At 45.4% G+C, this 16,957-nt stretch overlaps 1 protein-coding gene across 14 annotated transcripts in view; it reads left to right on the top strand.

Annotated features, from left to right (window-relative positions):
• Positions 1 to 16,957, top strand: part of LOC143172364 (CUGBP Elav-like family member 4) — a 719,169-nt gene that overhangs the window by 659,059 nt on the left and 43,153 nt on the right. For 5 of the 14 annotated variants that reach the window (XR_012997334.1, XR_012997335.1, XM_076361730.1 and 2 more), the window contains exons 9-11: positions 2,571 to 2,636; positions 4,266 to 4,346; positions 10,351 to 10,494. Coding sequence is in view for 12 of the 14 variants with exons in the window: in XM_076361730.1 (XP_076217845.1) it covers positions 2,571 to 2,636; positions 4,266 to 4,346; positions 10,351 to 10,494 (291 nt within the window). In the remaining 2 variants the exon portion in view is untranslated. The remainder of the gene's footprint in view (positions 1 to 2,570; positions 2,637 to 4,265; positions 4,347 to 10,350; positions 10,495 to 16,957) is intronic. The other 9 variants (XM_076361722.1, XM_076361724.1, XM_076361719.1 and 6 more) reach the window with 5 other exon arrangements.

Here is a 16,957-nt window from a genome sequence, read left to right on the forward strand (position 1 = left end):
AATGAACTCTAAAAGCTTTGTGTAGGAGGGAAAAAAGATGCATTTAAAGACCTGTTGTTCCAAACCCTTTGAATAAAGCATTTGCCCAGTTTTAATATTCAATCTTAAAGGCAAACCATGATTTTCAGTGTGTATTTCCTAAGCTGAATGGCTTGGTTATGGTGGGCAGAGTATGGCTCCAAAGGCAGGCAAGATATCCACAGATCGAGTGAGGAGAGCAGCTCAGCAGTAAGCTGTGTGGTCCTGTTCAGGACATATACTCAGCTATAGCAGGGAGAGCGGGTAGTTCCCACACGTGCCCAGCTAAGGCAAGCAATAAAGGAAAGGACCACAGTCAGACAGGTACTGCTCAATGACTTCTGCCATACCAATGAAGACGCAGTCATTGCTAATTGTCAGCATGTCAGAGAGAGAACGAGCATGCCCAAGTCCAGCCTCAGCTGGAGAGGAAGGAAATGCTGTGAATGTATCTCCTGAGCAGCAGAGACAATTTCTTCTAGCTCTATAAACAGATGAGTGCAACCAAGGAAGGGCAGTTGCCTTTGGGGCAGACATAGTAGATCATCTCCTTTACTGCAGACTGCAAAACCATAGTTGCCTTAAAAAGGTTTGCTCCCTTTACCTCATGTCCCCTCACCTTCCTCAAGAGATATTTTCTACCTGACAGGACTCGTTCATTTTGAGGGGTCCAAGTTATTCTGATCCATTCTCCCAAAGGGGTGCGGGAACTAGTGTATCACTCAACCTTTTATAGATGTTCAGTTTTCTTCTGGAGCAATATGCTGAACATTCTGTTTTTAGAGGAAAACAGTTTTGAGCAAAGGTTAAAAAGAATAGACTTTAGTTGCTTCCGTCTTCAAGAAGGCAGGAATAAGTGGAAACAGTTTTTATATTTTCCAAGCATTTCCTCCAGTTTCCTGGAGAATCTACTCTAAAAATTTGCATCTCTACTATGCCTTCCACTGATCTCCCACAGGTTTTAATGTGTTCTCCTCACACCCCTTTTCAAGGGATGCAAATACTTAGAGTAGGGCAGTGCTTTCCAATTTCACATACACACATATTGAGGGACCTGCCAAAAGACAGCTAGGAAATCAACCAAACAACTTCCAACTTAAGAGTGCAATCCCACTTATTTCTTCCTGTGACTATCCCATCCTCAAAGTCCTTGTGATCTAGTAATGCTCATAATGAACAGGAGCCTCCAAGCCTTAGCCAGCTAATTGGGTTTGTCCCCTCAAGGTTTGGTTTTCTCACCATTCCTCCTTGTATTTTGGGAGATAAGTTCAAGACCTTGCAAGCTGCCATCATGATCAATGGTGATCTTTGAAGTTAAGGTTCAAGCTGGTATTTGCATCTGTAAGAAAACACTTTGTCCATGTTCCTTGGGTCCGTAACACTCACATTTGCCAATCTCCCCCACACTTCAGCATACAGGCAGTGTCTCTCCTTGGGTAGGTCAATGGCACTAGATTTCCTTCTAAGAGGCCCACACCTTTTGCAGCCTCCAAGCTCCTGCCTCCAGCCACACCTCTGTGCTTGTAAGAAGGAAGAAGGTGGGAGGGAGGGAGGAAAGTGGCAGCTCCCTAAGGCATCATCCTACAAGTACAAAGCCAGAGGGACTGCGTAAATGTAGAACTGTGCAGCACCAATAAATACAAATTAAACTCTTAACAAGAAGTGAAATATTAGGGCCAAGGTGACATTTGGACTGGAGGTTCAGCCAAGCTTTGCTTTAAATATTTTATTGCTGCACATAAAGAAAGAGCTTATCCAACACGTTTCTCTCTCTCTCTTTTTTTCTTTCCCTATCAACCAAAGGGGAAAAGGAAAAAAAAATCTTAACTAGCTTTGGTTGTATTTGAGCTAGACTTCAAAGTTTCACAAAAATAAACAGGTTTAGGGAGGAGGAATGCACACTTGTAAAGAGAGAAAATGCACTTTGAAGCCAGCAAGGGACTGCATGCCTTACGCAGAAATTCACAGCATTCTCCCTGGAGCAGACAAGTGGTGTCCCCCTCCCCTCCAAGCAGCATCTCCTCTTGCACAGGGGGCTGCCTGGCAGCAACACGGTCCTTCGAAGTGATGTCGGGATGGCAGGAGCCACTGCTTTGTTCTCTTCTCCTTCCTCCTACTATGCCCCTGTTGTTTTCTGCTCTGATTGAAAGTTTCATGTGACTGTAGCTGTCACGGAGATCTGAGTTTGCACAGTGCCTAGCACAGTGTCAGTCCTGGCTTAAGATGAGGGCTCTTTGGGGTTGATTACTGCAATGCCAAAAATTCTCATCATCAGAGGTGGGCTCCATAATTTAAGCTTGGGAAAGGAAGGGAGAGGTTTGTTTGCCCTCTGCTCCAAAGTCTCACAGTGTGACAGCTGGGGGACAGAGCCCTCCTGGCCATCATGGGGGGCTCTGTGCATTCCTGTCCGTAAGGTGAGCGAGCTGCTCCTCTTCTGGGACCTTCAGCCCCTGGGTCTGTCTGTCCCACACCACATACTGATGAGGGAAGACAAAGAATGTGCCTCTCATGTTTTAACCCCTTAATTCCTTCTCTCTCTTGTGTCTCCACAGCACAGAGCCCCACTGCAGCAGACCCCTTGCAGCAAGCCTACGCTGGAGTGCAGCAGTACGCAGGTCGTTAGTATTAACACTTTCTCCCAATAAACATTTCTCTTCTCTAAAGCCTTTAATCTCTGGACACATCTGAGGGGGCTGGGGGAAGGGAGGTGATTGCTGATATAGGGGCGAGCTGGGGGCCACAGACTCTCAGATTAAATTTGCACTTCTTGTGAAAACAAATGTAAAGCCCAGGGTCTTCTCTCCCTAAGGAGGCAACCTCTTCCCTTTCCCCAGGGAAAGGCTCCCGCTGACCTGTACCTTGGTATAGCTTCATTGGCAGGACCAGGCCCGGTCTGTTTAGCACAGTGCACAAGTGCAAAATCAGGCCACTGATTTGGGGGCCACTTTCTATAGCAGGTCTCCTGAGTGCTGCAGCGAGGAGGGGAGATGAGCAACCAGACCCTGTAAGGCCTGGCAGGGTATGGTATGTCTACACTGGCTGTACCTCAGCTAGTTAGTTTGAGGCTTGCTTAGGAGCTACACAGACATACTCCTGGCCTCCCAGCAGCTTTCTCCATGGCTCCCAATGGGTCAGCCTCCACTCACATTGCCCTGTACGCTGAGCAGCTCCTTTGCAGTTGATGGACTACCACCAGCCAAAGTGACCTGGTGCAGACCACGACCCCACCGTGTTCAGCCTCCCCTCGCGAGGTGTCCATGGCCGATGTTGCGAGGAAGCTACCACCCCAAAGTCATTATTTCCTGTGGTAACTGGAGCAATCATGGGTTCCCGCTGAGGAATGGCTATTATCTCATGTCAGCACTGTATCTGGAAACTTAATTTAATTCTCCGAGTAGGGCTTCATTTGCTGGTGTTTTAGTTATTGTCATTTATTGCTTGTGAGGTTTGATAGATGGGAAGCAGCTCAACCCTTTGAGCTGTTAATTAACCCCTCTGCACACACATGGCCCCTATCCCCCTCTCTCTGGGCTTGCAGGCGACCCGTACTCTGTATTTTTAGCAGCAAGGCACATCATCTACCATCTGTGGTACTGAATGGTTCCCCTTGTCTGCTTGGTGGGGGAGCTGAGGTGGGGAAAATTGTTTAATTGCTGCACACTGTTTCCACTGTGTTTGTGTGAGAGAGAGGAGTTCTCTACAGACATGAAAGAAAATATGTATCCAACAGTGTATGTGTAACTGTGCCTACACAGTATGTGGTCATATGAAGGTTAGAGTAAGGGAGAAAACACATGTGAACTGTTTTTATGAACATGTGAATTAGTCAGGGTGCAAGAGAGATTACACAGGGAAATGTGTGCATGCGCTCTGCGTGTATCTGTCAGCATAGGCATCAATGCACTGAGCTCGTGAATGAATGTGTTTGTGGTGCCATCTGGGATGGTCATGCACCTCTGCTGGGAGACATCTCAGTGGAGACCTCCATTTACACCGCGTGGCTGTCCCCGGTGTTACTGCTGATGAAGCTGAAGGGAGGGTGGGTGCTCAGGGCCATGTGGCACTGCCTGGAGCACAACTGTGGTGCTTCTGCCACATCTCAGGCTGCATGAGATGGCCCTTCCCAAGGCCAAAATGCAGGGGCAAAGCCCACCTCTAGCTGTGTATGATGGTTTGGAGTGAAAACTCCTTGCTTCCCAGCACTGAAATCTGTCCCTCTTTCTTCTCTCCCTTTCTCTCCTCTATAGCTGCTTATCCTGCTGCTTATGGCCAGATTAGCCAAGCGTTCCCACAGCCACCTCCTATGATCCCACAGCAACAGAGAGAAGGTGAGTAAATGGGCTGTCCTCCCTTCTGGCCCCAGCACGCCATCCCCACCACATTGGTTCCTTTCCTCACACACCTAAAGAATATCCATTAAATGCCTAATTGCTTTGAATCCCTGGTCCACCGAGTCTTTTCTCAACTTCCGTATGTGGCACGGCGTCATTGGCACTAGCAGTAATATGTGGGAGCAACCCCATGGGGAGTCGCTGCTGAGAGCTCTTCAGTCTCCAGGAAAGGGAGCATGCTGATGTGCATGGGCCATGGAAAGACCTGCTAGCAATGCAGGCAGTAACGTCCAGGGGGGTCCATGTTAGAGACAAGCAACGAGAATGCAGATAAAAATGCAATTGCATTGGAATAAAGAGTTTAATAGGTCACAAAGCACTGGGGGCCCTTCATTAGAAGCCAGTAACATGATTTCAGACACTTGCTATTTAGAGAACAAGGACCTGCTATTTAGAGGAGCTGGTCTAGTCCTTTTAGACTCCACTGATACTCTGGACACAGAAATCAGCCCTTTTAGAGCACAATCTCTATATCAGGATGAGATTAATCATATAGTAAAAGTACCTATTTCTTTACATTGACTATGAGAGGAGCCTGGGTTGTCTAGTCTGCAGGACAGGATGGCTGCTCTGGAGACATGAAAAGTAAGGAGATGTGAATCTCTCATTATTGCATCTAAATGTTTTGGGAGGCAACTGTGCCATGTGATGTTCTCTTTACAGTCAGTGGGGAGCAGTGGGATACTCACAGGTAACCCACTCAGGTAGTCCCAACCATCCTCCAGGGAATCCACTGCTACCTTTTGACTAGAAGAGGAGACTGCTTGCCTAAGTGAGGCATTTAAGTCAGGGGCTTTAGCTTAGCATAGGACCCTCATTTTAAATAATTACATTTCAACTTTTATCTTCTATTAGATCACTAATTCAGATATATCCTGTGTTATACGTGTTATTATATATATATAATGACATTTAATATTTTAATATAGTGTAACAGTCAGAATGAAATGAATCAAGATTACACTATCAAACTAAAACATTCTGATGGCCTAGAACTACTTTGGGAGAGAAATCTCATTTTGCAAGAAAATTAGAAATGTCGGCACTTCGATCTAATTTGGAATTAATTTTTTTCCGATGTCAGAATTTCCTGGGGAACACAACTTCCAGCTCCTGATTAGCCCTAGTACACGTCCCTGCTGTGAGAACAGATGCACAGACCTAACGTATCATTACAGAGATGTTTCCCCCATGCTGAAGGACTTTGCTTTTTATTACTTACTGGGGCTAGATTAAGCACAGGACAAAATGGCGAGCAGATCATTGCTCAGCATAGCATTGTGCCAGGAACCATCAGAAGCAAGGGATAGCTGTTGTGCACACTTTGAAGACCCACTGCCCAAAGACCCCTGTTCTTGCAAGGCACGTTGTGTCTCTGTGAGTTGAGGGTAAGTGTCACCCAGCAGACAAGTTATCTCATAACTTCTCACTCCTTCCAGTAAGCAGCTGGTATTGAGGATGGTTGGGGGCCAGATATATGCGATGAACCACCAATCCGATGCAGGTTGCTGTTCCCAGTGTCCTCCACTTTCCTGCAGTGTTTAGATGCTGTGGCTTTCTCTGCTGTTTGCTAGAGGGAAGAACTCTAAAGCATGACACTCCTTTTTAGCAGAGGGTCAAGACCTTTAAGCATCTCTAACCTTTAACGGGAAAACACAGCAAGAGGGAACTCTAATAATAATGCTCGGTGCTGAGAAGAGTACTTTATGTTTGCAAGGATGTGCACAAACATTGATTCATTAATGAACCAGCCCTACCACAACAATAACATCGATGATCACATTGTTAATAACAATGTTAACTCTCCGCTCCCAGATCCTGGTTGGATAACAAGCCCAGAGCAGCTTGGCCGCTGCAACGTTCCTGTAGAGATTAGTCATTACTTCCACATGAGCGCTGAGGCTGCTGGCAGCTGACGGGGTGCGTAGGGTGGAACAGATCCAAAAGCTTGATGAAGTCTTGATTCAGGCCATGTCAACCAGGCAAAACTTGGGGGTAATTTTACATTTGTATGGTATTACTCATTTTGATGTAGTTTCTGAAACTCAGAAGTACACTTAGATATCAAAATAAAGTGGTGCTGGCTTGTGACTCTCATCTGCCCTGTGCTCAAACATGCTGGAGACTGAATAGCAAGCAGATACAGAAGAGGCAATGAAATTCCAGCCTCTGAGTATTTGCTGTGGAGGTGAAGTGTGCAGCTGACCAAAGGGCCGCAGGCTAACTTCACACAACCTTACGGGACAGCCCATTTTTAATTACTGTTGGAAGAGCAGTCTAGTCATAGCCTTTCCTTTTGACACTGACTCACGGTATTGGGGATGTAATGATAGCTGATGTCAGCTCAGGTATGTGGAGTTTACTCATGTTGATAGTGGACACCCAGGGATAGGTTGGGCCTGCTGCTGTCCCCACGCTAAAGAACTAACAATGAGCTGGAGGGTGAGGAGCATGGGCAGAGCAATGGCTGAGCAGCTCAGGTCCAACCAAGCCAAATCAACATGGACCCAACACAGAGTTCTCTAGCACATGCTCCTGTATCCTCAGTCACAGGTTTTTCCATTATCCAGTATGGTTTGCCTGTAATTTACATACCATTCATAAACTGTGCGTTCCTTAAAACTTTTCTTTCTGTTTTGTCCAAATCAAGGCTATGTGCTTCTTGTGTATTAATGAACAGAAATATCTATAACTTAAAGCCATAAAACCAAGAGCCATGGTAGATGTCAGGGTAGAAATGAACCTTGATTCTCTTCTCATAATGTGTCATGAGGGTTAGATTTCAGGCTGACTTACAGCTCTTTTGAAAACCGAAGTAAAGTGTGTGGTAAATAATTTTAGTATTGTATTCATCCTTGAACTGCCAAGTATACTGATCTCTGATAATCCATTAATTCAGTCCAAAAAAAGACCTTTCTCTCCAACAAGATAATTGGAGTCTTCACTAAGGTTTTGCCATACCAGCTGTGATCTTCCTCTTGCTCCAGTGATCCTGACCAAGTCCTTTAAAACTCATTGCATGTGTGCACTGAAATCTAACTTAGCTCTTCATAGCATTCTGAGCTGAACAACTCATACCATTGGTTTCTTAAAAATATACACGTATATAAGAAGAGGAGGCCATACACATAAATACATAGTCTTCCATGGAGTGCCCAGATTAACTTGAGTCAGGCAAAAAACACCACAACAAGGTAGAAGGGCTGAGGCAGAGAAAGCTTGTTTTGTCAATTCTTTACCAAGGAAAACTGTGACAGGTAACTTACGGATAGATGGATTTAACAAGAAATTGCTTGATAAATTCTAATGGCAGAATTTTGATATGTGAGGATGGTAAAACAAATTAAAGTACCCCAGGTTGTTTCTCAGTAGCAGCTGGAGTTTTTAGCATTGGAAGTAAGCAAAAACCCTCTGTAGTTGCGAACAGAGTTTGGCCTTCAATGTCTGAGCTGGTATGGGAAGCCGCAGCATGGGTTTCCCAGCCACATTTCAGAGCTGAACTGGGCTTTGAGGATGGTCTCTGCTTTTTCACATCCTCCTTGGTGTCTTCCCCTTGGTCTCTGAGCAGTGTGAGGCAAAGCTGACTTCAAGGTGAGCTAAGGGTTGTTATCTCCTTGAGCACAACCTCTAAACACGGTGTAGATGAAGTTGCGTGCCTCCTGGTCTGCCTTATGCCTTAGTAGGTGTTTCTCAACTCATGCAGGCAGAATCCCTACTCATGTACAACACATCCAAGACCCCAGGAAATGCAGCTGGCATTTTTGAAAGAATTTGCCAGTTTTACAGAGAAAACTGCTGGCTCTGGTGATGTCAGTGGGAATTTTGCCACTAATTGCAGCAAAGCCAAGATTTTACCCATTCTATTATAACATGGATCTCAAATCCCACAGCAAAAGTGCTTTGGGGCACGTTGAGATGAAGGAATGATTTTTTCCCTGCTATTCTGGACTGTGGTCTTCTGCTGGGCAGAATTTTCTCAATTCTAACAGACACCTAAGGAGGTCGGTGTTTGTTTAACACTTTCAGACTGTTTCATATCTAGTTTATCATGCCAATAACTCCACATTGTGTGGAAATGAACTGCAGCAAGGACTGGAGAAGGGATAGCTGCTCAGTGAGGAGACTAAGGAAGAGGCAGACGGGAGGTGGGGGGAAGATAGAAAAGCTTGGCATGAAATAGGGGTGCCTGATTGTGGGCCACTGAGGTTCAAAAGTAATTTAGCTAAACAGATGACTAGGTGCCTAATTATTTAATTATCCCACTGTACCACTATTCCTCCCATTTGGTAGAAACCCTGTTACCATCCTCATGACCTCCAGGAAATTCACAAGATGCAAAGGATCAGCTGTTCCTTCGTGACAGTCCTTTTAGCAAATTAGTGGGGAAAATTGTGCTTAGCAAATATTCATTAGGGCTTCGTTTTCCATTAATCCAAAAGGAAATGTGGAGAGCCTGTGACTTCAATCACGCTGAGGCCCAGGAATTTTAATGAGCTTTAAATGGGCATCTGTCAGAATCCTGACTTTGCCGTACTTTTCCTGCCAGCCGGGGGGATGAGTAATGGCTAATAAAAGATGGGAGCATCTAGGCAAACTCCTCTCCCTAACAGGAAAGGCAAAGTTGTAATTTGCTGTGTTATGACACTGTAATTATGCCCTGATGAAGAAAATGAGAGTGGTAAAAAACCCTTTCCTTCCCCACACTGTGCCCCAGATGTAAATAGGGGAAAGTTGGCTGAGGCAGGTCACAGGGTTGTAGGCACATGGGCTGGGGAGAAGGAGGAAACCCTCCTTCCCTCTGTCCTCTTACACTTGTGGCAAGGAGCACGCACTGTATCCCCTTCATCTCAACCTCCCTGAGCAAAGCAGAGCTGGAGTTACCTTTCGAGGCCAGTGCAGAGCTGAGCAGCAGCTGGAAGTACCTGTGAAAATAAGACGGTGAGAAAAACAATCCCTGCTTCCTCAAACTATACAGTTGCTGCTAGTGAACACTGGCAGGGGTTTAAAGGTTTATTTTTTTCAACACAACCACTTGGACATACCTGTTTCCTTTTGACTTTTGCTCAAGTACAGCATGCTTAAAAATAAAAGTCACATTGAAAAGTTTCATTCTAGGCTATTTGACCAGAGGCAGATTCTCCTTCTTCTGTCCCAAAATACAATTTCAACAGAACATTTTCTGAAGGTCTCTACTTTATCAAAACTGCATATTCCAGCTAAAGACTCCTCTCTGGATATTTTTCCAGGCACCCTCTGAAGTCTGTAAGATTATATGTTACAGCACTGAGGCAAAAAAGGCAATTCCTCTTGTCTAGTAATTTGAATTTAAATCCATCTGTAATGTCTCTTGCAGAACCCTCTAGAATGGGAGACATGGCCAAACTGTCCAGATTTGAGGGAGTGTTCAGGCTGAGTCAAGCTGGGGGGTTGAATGTAAAATTCTACAAAACAAAATAAGCCTGTGGGTTTGCGCATATCTTTCTACTTGTTATCACAGTCTTCACACAGACACAAGAAGGATAATGAAACTTCTGCATGCAGACACTGAGAAGAGGCAAGGGTTAGTGTGGGTCACCCAAAACTCTACAGATTAAATGAGATTATGAGGAGCAAAGAAAAACTATGAACCGCATTCTTTCATTCTTTTTGTTCTTACTCCTCCATTCTGTCTTTCCATGGCCACATGTGCTGCTGCATTCCTCTGTCTCTAGATTTTATCCTGGTGTCTGTCCTGGGAAAGTTAATGAAGTTAGCATAGCTTCTAGGTGACTTTCTGAGTTCCTGGTCTTCTGCTTTGTCCGTTCCTCTGAGAGTCTACAGTCTGCTTCCTAGAGGTGACCACTCACCAGTCAGAGAGAGGGGATGTCAAAGTAAATCTCCACCATGTGCTTTCTCATATCCTATTTCTCTCCATTCATGGGTCTTCTTTTTCTCTTGATAGGACCAGAGGGCTGTAACCTGTTTATCTACCATCTGCCCCAGGAGTTTGGGGATGCTGAGCTGATGCAGATGTTCCTGCCTTTCGGTAATGTCATCTCCTCGAAAGTGTTTGTGGATCGGGCGACAAACCAAAGTAAATGCTTTGGTGGGTAAAGATAACAAAACAATTAGATTCATCCAGGAAAGGGCTTTCTCTGAATACTTTACCTTTCAAACTGCTTTCTTTCTGCTTAAGCTTTATGATTTCTCTCAATTTACTCCTGTCGATACTTTCCCCCTTCCCTCTTTCTCTCCTAATTGTCTCATGCTCAGAGTCGTGTGCGCTGCTTAGAGGTGAAGGTTTGGCATCTCACCAGCAGCAGGGTGCTGCAGCTGCTAGTGGTGGGGTGGAAAATATCCCCCCCTTGGAAGGGGAGGTGGTGAGGGTACAGAAAAGACTAAAGCACCTGGACCAAAATAGAGGTGGCTGGGACGGGTAGGTGAAATGCTGACAGGGTCAGCAGCAGGAGAATGTGGCAGAAGGGGAATTTCGGTACCTAAGGAAAGGGAAAAATAGGTCATGGGGTTGAAGGGAAGACAGAGCTGTGGGGGCAGCTCTCCAGCAGCTGTGATGCATTAGACTGCAAGGGGACAAGGGCTGAACATCAGCTGAAAGCCTGGTCTTCCAGGGGGATGGCTGCTCGGTGGACCAAGCAGCTGTGCTCTGAGCCTGCTGGACCCAAGCCAGCACCACAGCAGATACAGATAGAGCAAGCTAACCCTGTGCCTCAGCTGACAGACCATGCTAAGACGCTGGGTTTGAAAGCTGCACCGTGCTCACACAGCTCTGGCCTTGCTGCTGTCTCAACCCCACCAGTTGGAGCGTGGAAAGATCACAGCCTCAGCTGCCTGTGAGCCACCAGCTAGGGACACTCTGAACTGCACCCACAATGGGAGGGCTCAGCCAGCCAACATGCGGTGATATGTGCATGGTGTCTCAGTGGGATCCCACTGTTTGCAAAGGTGTTGCTGTGAAGGGTCCCTTCTGGCACTGTGGCAGCATGGGGACCCTGACGCATTTGATCCCATCCCGTCTGGTGGACAGGGGATCTCCCCCACCCATGTGCCTACCACTGGGATGTGCAATTTCTGGTTGTCCACCATCCTGTGCTCTTTGCAGACCTTCCCCGAGAAGTGTAATGGGACAAACTATTCCTTTTCTTTTCCCTTACTTGCAGCTGATCTGGACTCTGTCTCTCAGGCAAACTTCCAGAGTTAAGACTTATTGGAGTTTCATTTGATTTTAAAGCCACTCTCAGTCTCCACACTATGCTTCCCTTCCATGCTGCCTTCCCCTTTCCCCTCCTGGACAGCCCACCTCCCAAAATTCTTACCTCATCCCTTGCTAGCTATGGTGCATGTCAGGCAGTACTTCCAAGAGTTTCATGGCCCTTTTCTATGCACAGTTCCTCCTGCCCATTCACAGAGGGTCTGGACAGGCTATTTTCCCCTTTGATTGAAGGAGCCCTGCCCCTGATGTGAGCGGACGCAGCGTTCCCCTTCACAAGTAGTCATTGGGTTGCTGCACTCTCAAGCTCTGGAGGAATAAAGGACAAAGAGTTTGGTGTGAAGAGGCAGTTGGGAAATTCAAATGAGAATTTATGAATTAGCCCCATTCTCTCCAGAGCCCACCTGCTTTTCAGAGCTTTAACCATATAAAAGCTCGTAACAAGATGAGCAGACCAGCACAGCTCTAGGTGACATTGCAGACTAATGCTCCAGGGATACCCACAGGTTAGAAATGGACTTTTGGCAATGAAATAGCAATTCTTATCATAAATATTTAGGGGACTACTGAGCCTGATTCTCCACATACTGACAAGTAGGAAGAACAAAGGTAAATGGAGAAATGAGGTGTGAGCCAAGTCAGGTAAGGGAGTGTATCTTCTGGACAGGTATTCATCTTATCTCCTCTTAGCTCAAAGGCTCTCTGGCTACAAGGCTTAAGCAGGACAGCAACACATACCTAGCTTGTAGGGCAGGGTTGTGAGGCTGGCTTTATTGCTGCTTCCAAGGTACTGTAAGGTCACAGCTGAGAGCGGAGCAGGGATTGAGGGACCTTAGCAGAAATTTTTCTTAACATTGAGTCTTACTGGGAGAACCTAAACATCAGCTTGTTTGACAAAGTAACTTCCAAAACTAATGGTGGGATATTCCAGCCTGAAAGCAGGATGGTGCCCTTTAGATGTGTAGACTCAAGCGTACAGGCAAGCAAAAGCAGTAATTAGAGATTGCTAGTGGATCTCAGTCACCTTATATTAACTTCTGAGACACAAATATCCAAGTCCAGTCGGTTTTGGGTCCCAGCTGTCAAGCCCCAGATTTCTCTGGCTTTAACTTACTTTCCGATAGAGCTGAGTGCCTGCTATGACTGTTGGTCTCAGACAAACATGTTGACTATGCTGCCACGGGCATCACCTCCAGAAGGATAAAAATCGCAGAAGTACAGGTAGCTAATTATCACAAGTATGTCACACTGCTCTTCAAAACCTTCCACCCTTCTGACCTTCAACTTTAGAGCAATGTAAAAATGTGGAGGGTATTACAGAAAATCAGGCCTTTCATTCGTTTTGCTAAGTCCACTGAAGCTGGTGGTGATTATCATTTTTTCTTCAGAAAGTCAGTTTTAAAAAACCAATAAATTACTTTTTCCTAAAGGAAAAAAAAGGGATTTTGTTAATTTTGAAAGTAAGAAAACTCTTTCTTTTTCTGCTTAAACATTTCCCAAAACTCAACAAGTAATAGCATAGCATTTGCATTCTGTTTCGCCTTTTTTTAACCCAGCTAAAGCTCTCCAACTGGTAGCCTGGGGGGACAATTCTGTCTGGCCCCAGAAAGATATTCCACCATTATATGACCTTCTAAATGTATCTGCTATGCAGATCCCAAGTAAATTGCTGTTACAGAGTCTAGCCCCAGGTTGTCAAGAAATTGTCAAGAAGTCCTGCTTTAGACAAACTTAAAAAATTCTATGGAGAAAATGTCACCACAGTTTTTTTTCACGGGAACAAAAAATACTTCATTCACTGCTCTTGTCTCACTGTTGAACTACCTGTAAGCAGCTGGCCCAAAGCGAGTGAGTCAGTAGAGCAGTATCTCAAAATAGGACTTTTATTCTAGTCTGTTTGGCTCTAAATTCTCCCCTGCATTTCCAGCAGAAAGTTATCTATCTCCTTTGGCCACTACTGGCAAGATAGTGTAGAGGCAGCCATAGGAGTGTTAGGAAGAAAGCGAGATGAGCCACAAGCTTGCTCCTGGTTTCTGGAGTCCACAACCCTGCAGAGAACCTTTAGCACCTGCACGTGATGAAGAAACCACGCGGTCATGAAGTCTTCAACTTTCCCAATTCAGAGGCCACTGCCTCCTGGCTGACAAGGAGCAGCAAGGAATGCATGGTACGGCAAACATGAGTCTCATGTATAGAATGTTAAAGTGCTCAAAATATGTCTATTGTTTTCCATAGCAGGACTGTTTGCTGTAGTGTGTAAGACTGCCTGAGAAACAACCCTGACTTCTCACTCAAAAAAGTCGTTTAAATTGGGAGGCTTCTTTGCCCTAGACTTTCCTTCTGCTGCACATATCCAGGCTAGACTCAAATCCTTTCTTTTCTCTTGCAATTTTTCAAACCTCTGGCTTTTATTTTTCCCCCTATCCTTATACAGCTGTAATATGTCCAAGTGCAGACCGCACTTATCCCTCCTACTCACCAACATCCTGCCTATCCCCATGGCCTGAGCCTCCATGACACCGACTATATCAGCATCTCCTTGGGTTTCTCCTCAGGTGCTGCCTTGTCCACCCTCTTGCATTCAAACTTATTGAGTTTACCTTCACAGGTCTTCACCGTTCTGTCCTTCTCTCTCCTCTCTCGCTCATCCTTCACTCAATGCCCAGCTGATACCTGTAGCCTCTTCCCATGCACTTCATTAACAGCCAGCATGTTTCTCCTCACTGCGCCATGCTGTTCATTCCCAGTGAAATGGCAGGGCCACAGCAGGAATCATTGTCTCACTCAGGGAAAAATTACACTTAATCAGACGCTCCTTGAAGACAGTGACTCCTATTCTCACAACAGGCTGATCTGCGATGTCTTGCACATGAGTACAGTGTGTCACAGCCTGAAGGTCAACTTCTGCAGGACCCTGGAGCTATATCTTGTCTCTGTGCAAGGCAGAGACTGCACTGGGTGTCTCACCTTCCCACTGCATGTGTGTAAGGTCTTCTGTGTGTAGGTATCCTAAATGTCAGAGGACATGCAAAATATCTATGTACTGGTTATAATGGTTCTGGTGATAATTCCCCTCTCAGTTATGCAGATAATTTAAATGTAACCGTTTTGTGTACAAGGCAAAAAGAAAATTCCAGTAAAATGACACTATTAAGGCTGCTAAGGCAAGTAGTCAATGTGAGAAGAGCTGTTCTTCATGCTGCCCACACATGGTTAACTCTCCTCTGTCATAGGGTGATGCTACAATACAGCCTTAATTTCAGGAGCACTCACTGTTGTCACACAAGACACATTTTAAGAAGGCATTTGAAGATTTTAAACTAACGAAATACAGAGACAGACATGTTCTAGAAAAATGTTTTAATGGAGAAAAGAGAGAAAAGGATAGGTTTGGGCAATATTAATTAGGAAGACATGACAGAAATTAGAAAAACAAGGACATGGATGGAGCAGCAGAGGCCAAATGATTACCCCAAGGTGTCAAATAAGATGTAGATAAATTAAAGCTGGAGGAACTGCTTTACTGGTGCACTTGGTAATTCATTCCTCCAGTCACCTCCTTCTGAGAGCAGTGAGCACCTGGATCTTCTGGCTCTTTGCACACCATTCATTGAGCAGCAGACACTGTCAGGCCAGTTCTGCTCCATGCCTCCCCTTTGTCCACAACATGGGTCTCCCTGGCACGTGCCTGTTCCCCATACCTGCTGGTCTGACAGCTTCAGTTTCTCCCCATGGGACAATGACTCCAGGATGCTGTGAAGAATCTCTCCTATGGCCACAGAGACACCATGGTTTCCCTCCACTCAGCTCGACATTGTCTGACACCCCACGTGCGAGCAACCAAAACTGCTGGATGTTTTTTTCTCCTTTTCTATGCATTCCAGGTGGACTTTCACGCTGGCAGTAGGGATGTCCCACCCCTTTTTGAAATGTCCCACATTAAACGTAGCAAGGAGCACTCTAGGTTTGGCTACAAACTGTGAGGGCTTCTTAGGACCATAGATTTATATGGCCTAAAGGAAACATCTTCTCTGACTTTTGGTACAACACAGACATTGAGTTTCATTCCAGATTCCTGCAGGGAGTCCACTCAAAATTTGCTAGTGGGCCACCCCATTTGGAAAAACATACAGTCTTCTCTGAAGTTACTGAAAGAGAGAAGATAACACTATTTAATGAGGGTCATAGTCATTAATTACCTTCACTGTTAAATACTTCTATTCCCTACTGAACTTCTCGCTCCTAGCTTATGAAAAGAAACAGGGGAGCCAAAGGAGAGATATTAAAGGTGAGAAAAGCAGTGAGCAATGAAGACTGGACAAAGGAGGGGGTGAAGCTCAGGAGAAGGGCTGAGGGTTGGGTAAAGCTTGTATCATGTTATTAAAAACATACTGTGGCAGTTCAATACTGCAGTGTGTGGCAGAAAGGTGGAATGGGAGATGCAAGGCAGCAGGCAGGTCATGACAGTGTACAGCGTTTCAACCTGGAAGCTGAAACAGAAAGAAGAAACATCAAGAGACTAAGACATCGGCAAAGCTATGCAGGGCCCTGGGACCAGGGGCATTGCAGATCAGGTCTAAAGTGCATTGGCAGCACTCCATAAGACATAGGAATGGAACAACAGACCCTGAGGTACATCAGAAAAATATTGCTCAGCACCTGCTCACAATGTGCCTCCAACACGCCCTGCCAAACCTGGCAATTTCTCATTTAATAAAAAAACCCCAGCTCTCCTTAAATTCATCCAGGGAAATGAGCAGGTCCAGGAGTAAGGTGGTGTAAGTGTAAGAAATTCCAGTCCTGTGTTCCTGCCCCATCTGGGTGATCATGAGTCAACCTGGCTGTGTGCCTTGCGTTCCCCCTCTTGTAGCAGAACATTGACTCCTTTGCACAGGGCTTTAGGATCCATGGATGAGGAGAGTTATTTATCAGCTCTAATTTTGGGGGGATTTCTTTTCTGATTCTTCCTTTGGTAAATAGAAAGATTCTCACCGGATAGAGAAATTGTTAGAAAGCACTTGGGAGAGAGCTGGAGCTCTGCTTGCTGCTGTTACCAGTACTATGATTAAACTTGGGTTTTTTTTCTTTTTACTTTTAACCTGATTTCAAATTTCCTAAGAAAAATCTCTACCCAAGCCTTTCTCCCTGTAGCCCATGGAATTACGCTATGTCCTTTACTTTGCATGACCTAGAGGCAATAAATTTTGTTTCAGGTCCCTGGACAGTATCAGATTGTCATTCCCACATAGCTATGGGCTACAGACCGAAGCTCAGAGTGTAATGAAAGAAGCTGCTAATTTGAGTGCCTGAGTTGAGACAATATGGGGATGATTTTCCAGAT

The sequence above is a fragment of the Aptenodytes patagonicus genome, chromosome Z (assembly GCF_965638725.1).
Source record: "Aptenodytes patagonicus chromosome Z, bAptPat1.pri.cur, whole genome shotgun sequence".
NCBI lineage: Eukaryota > Metazoa > Chordata > Aves > Sphenisciformes > Spheniscidae > Aptenodytes > Aptenodytes patagonicus.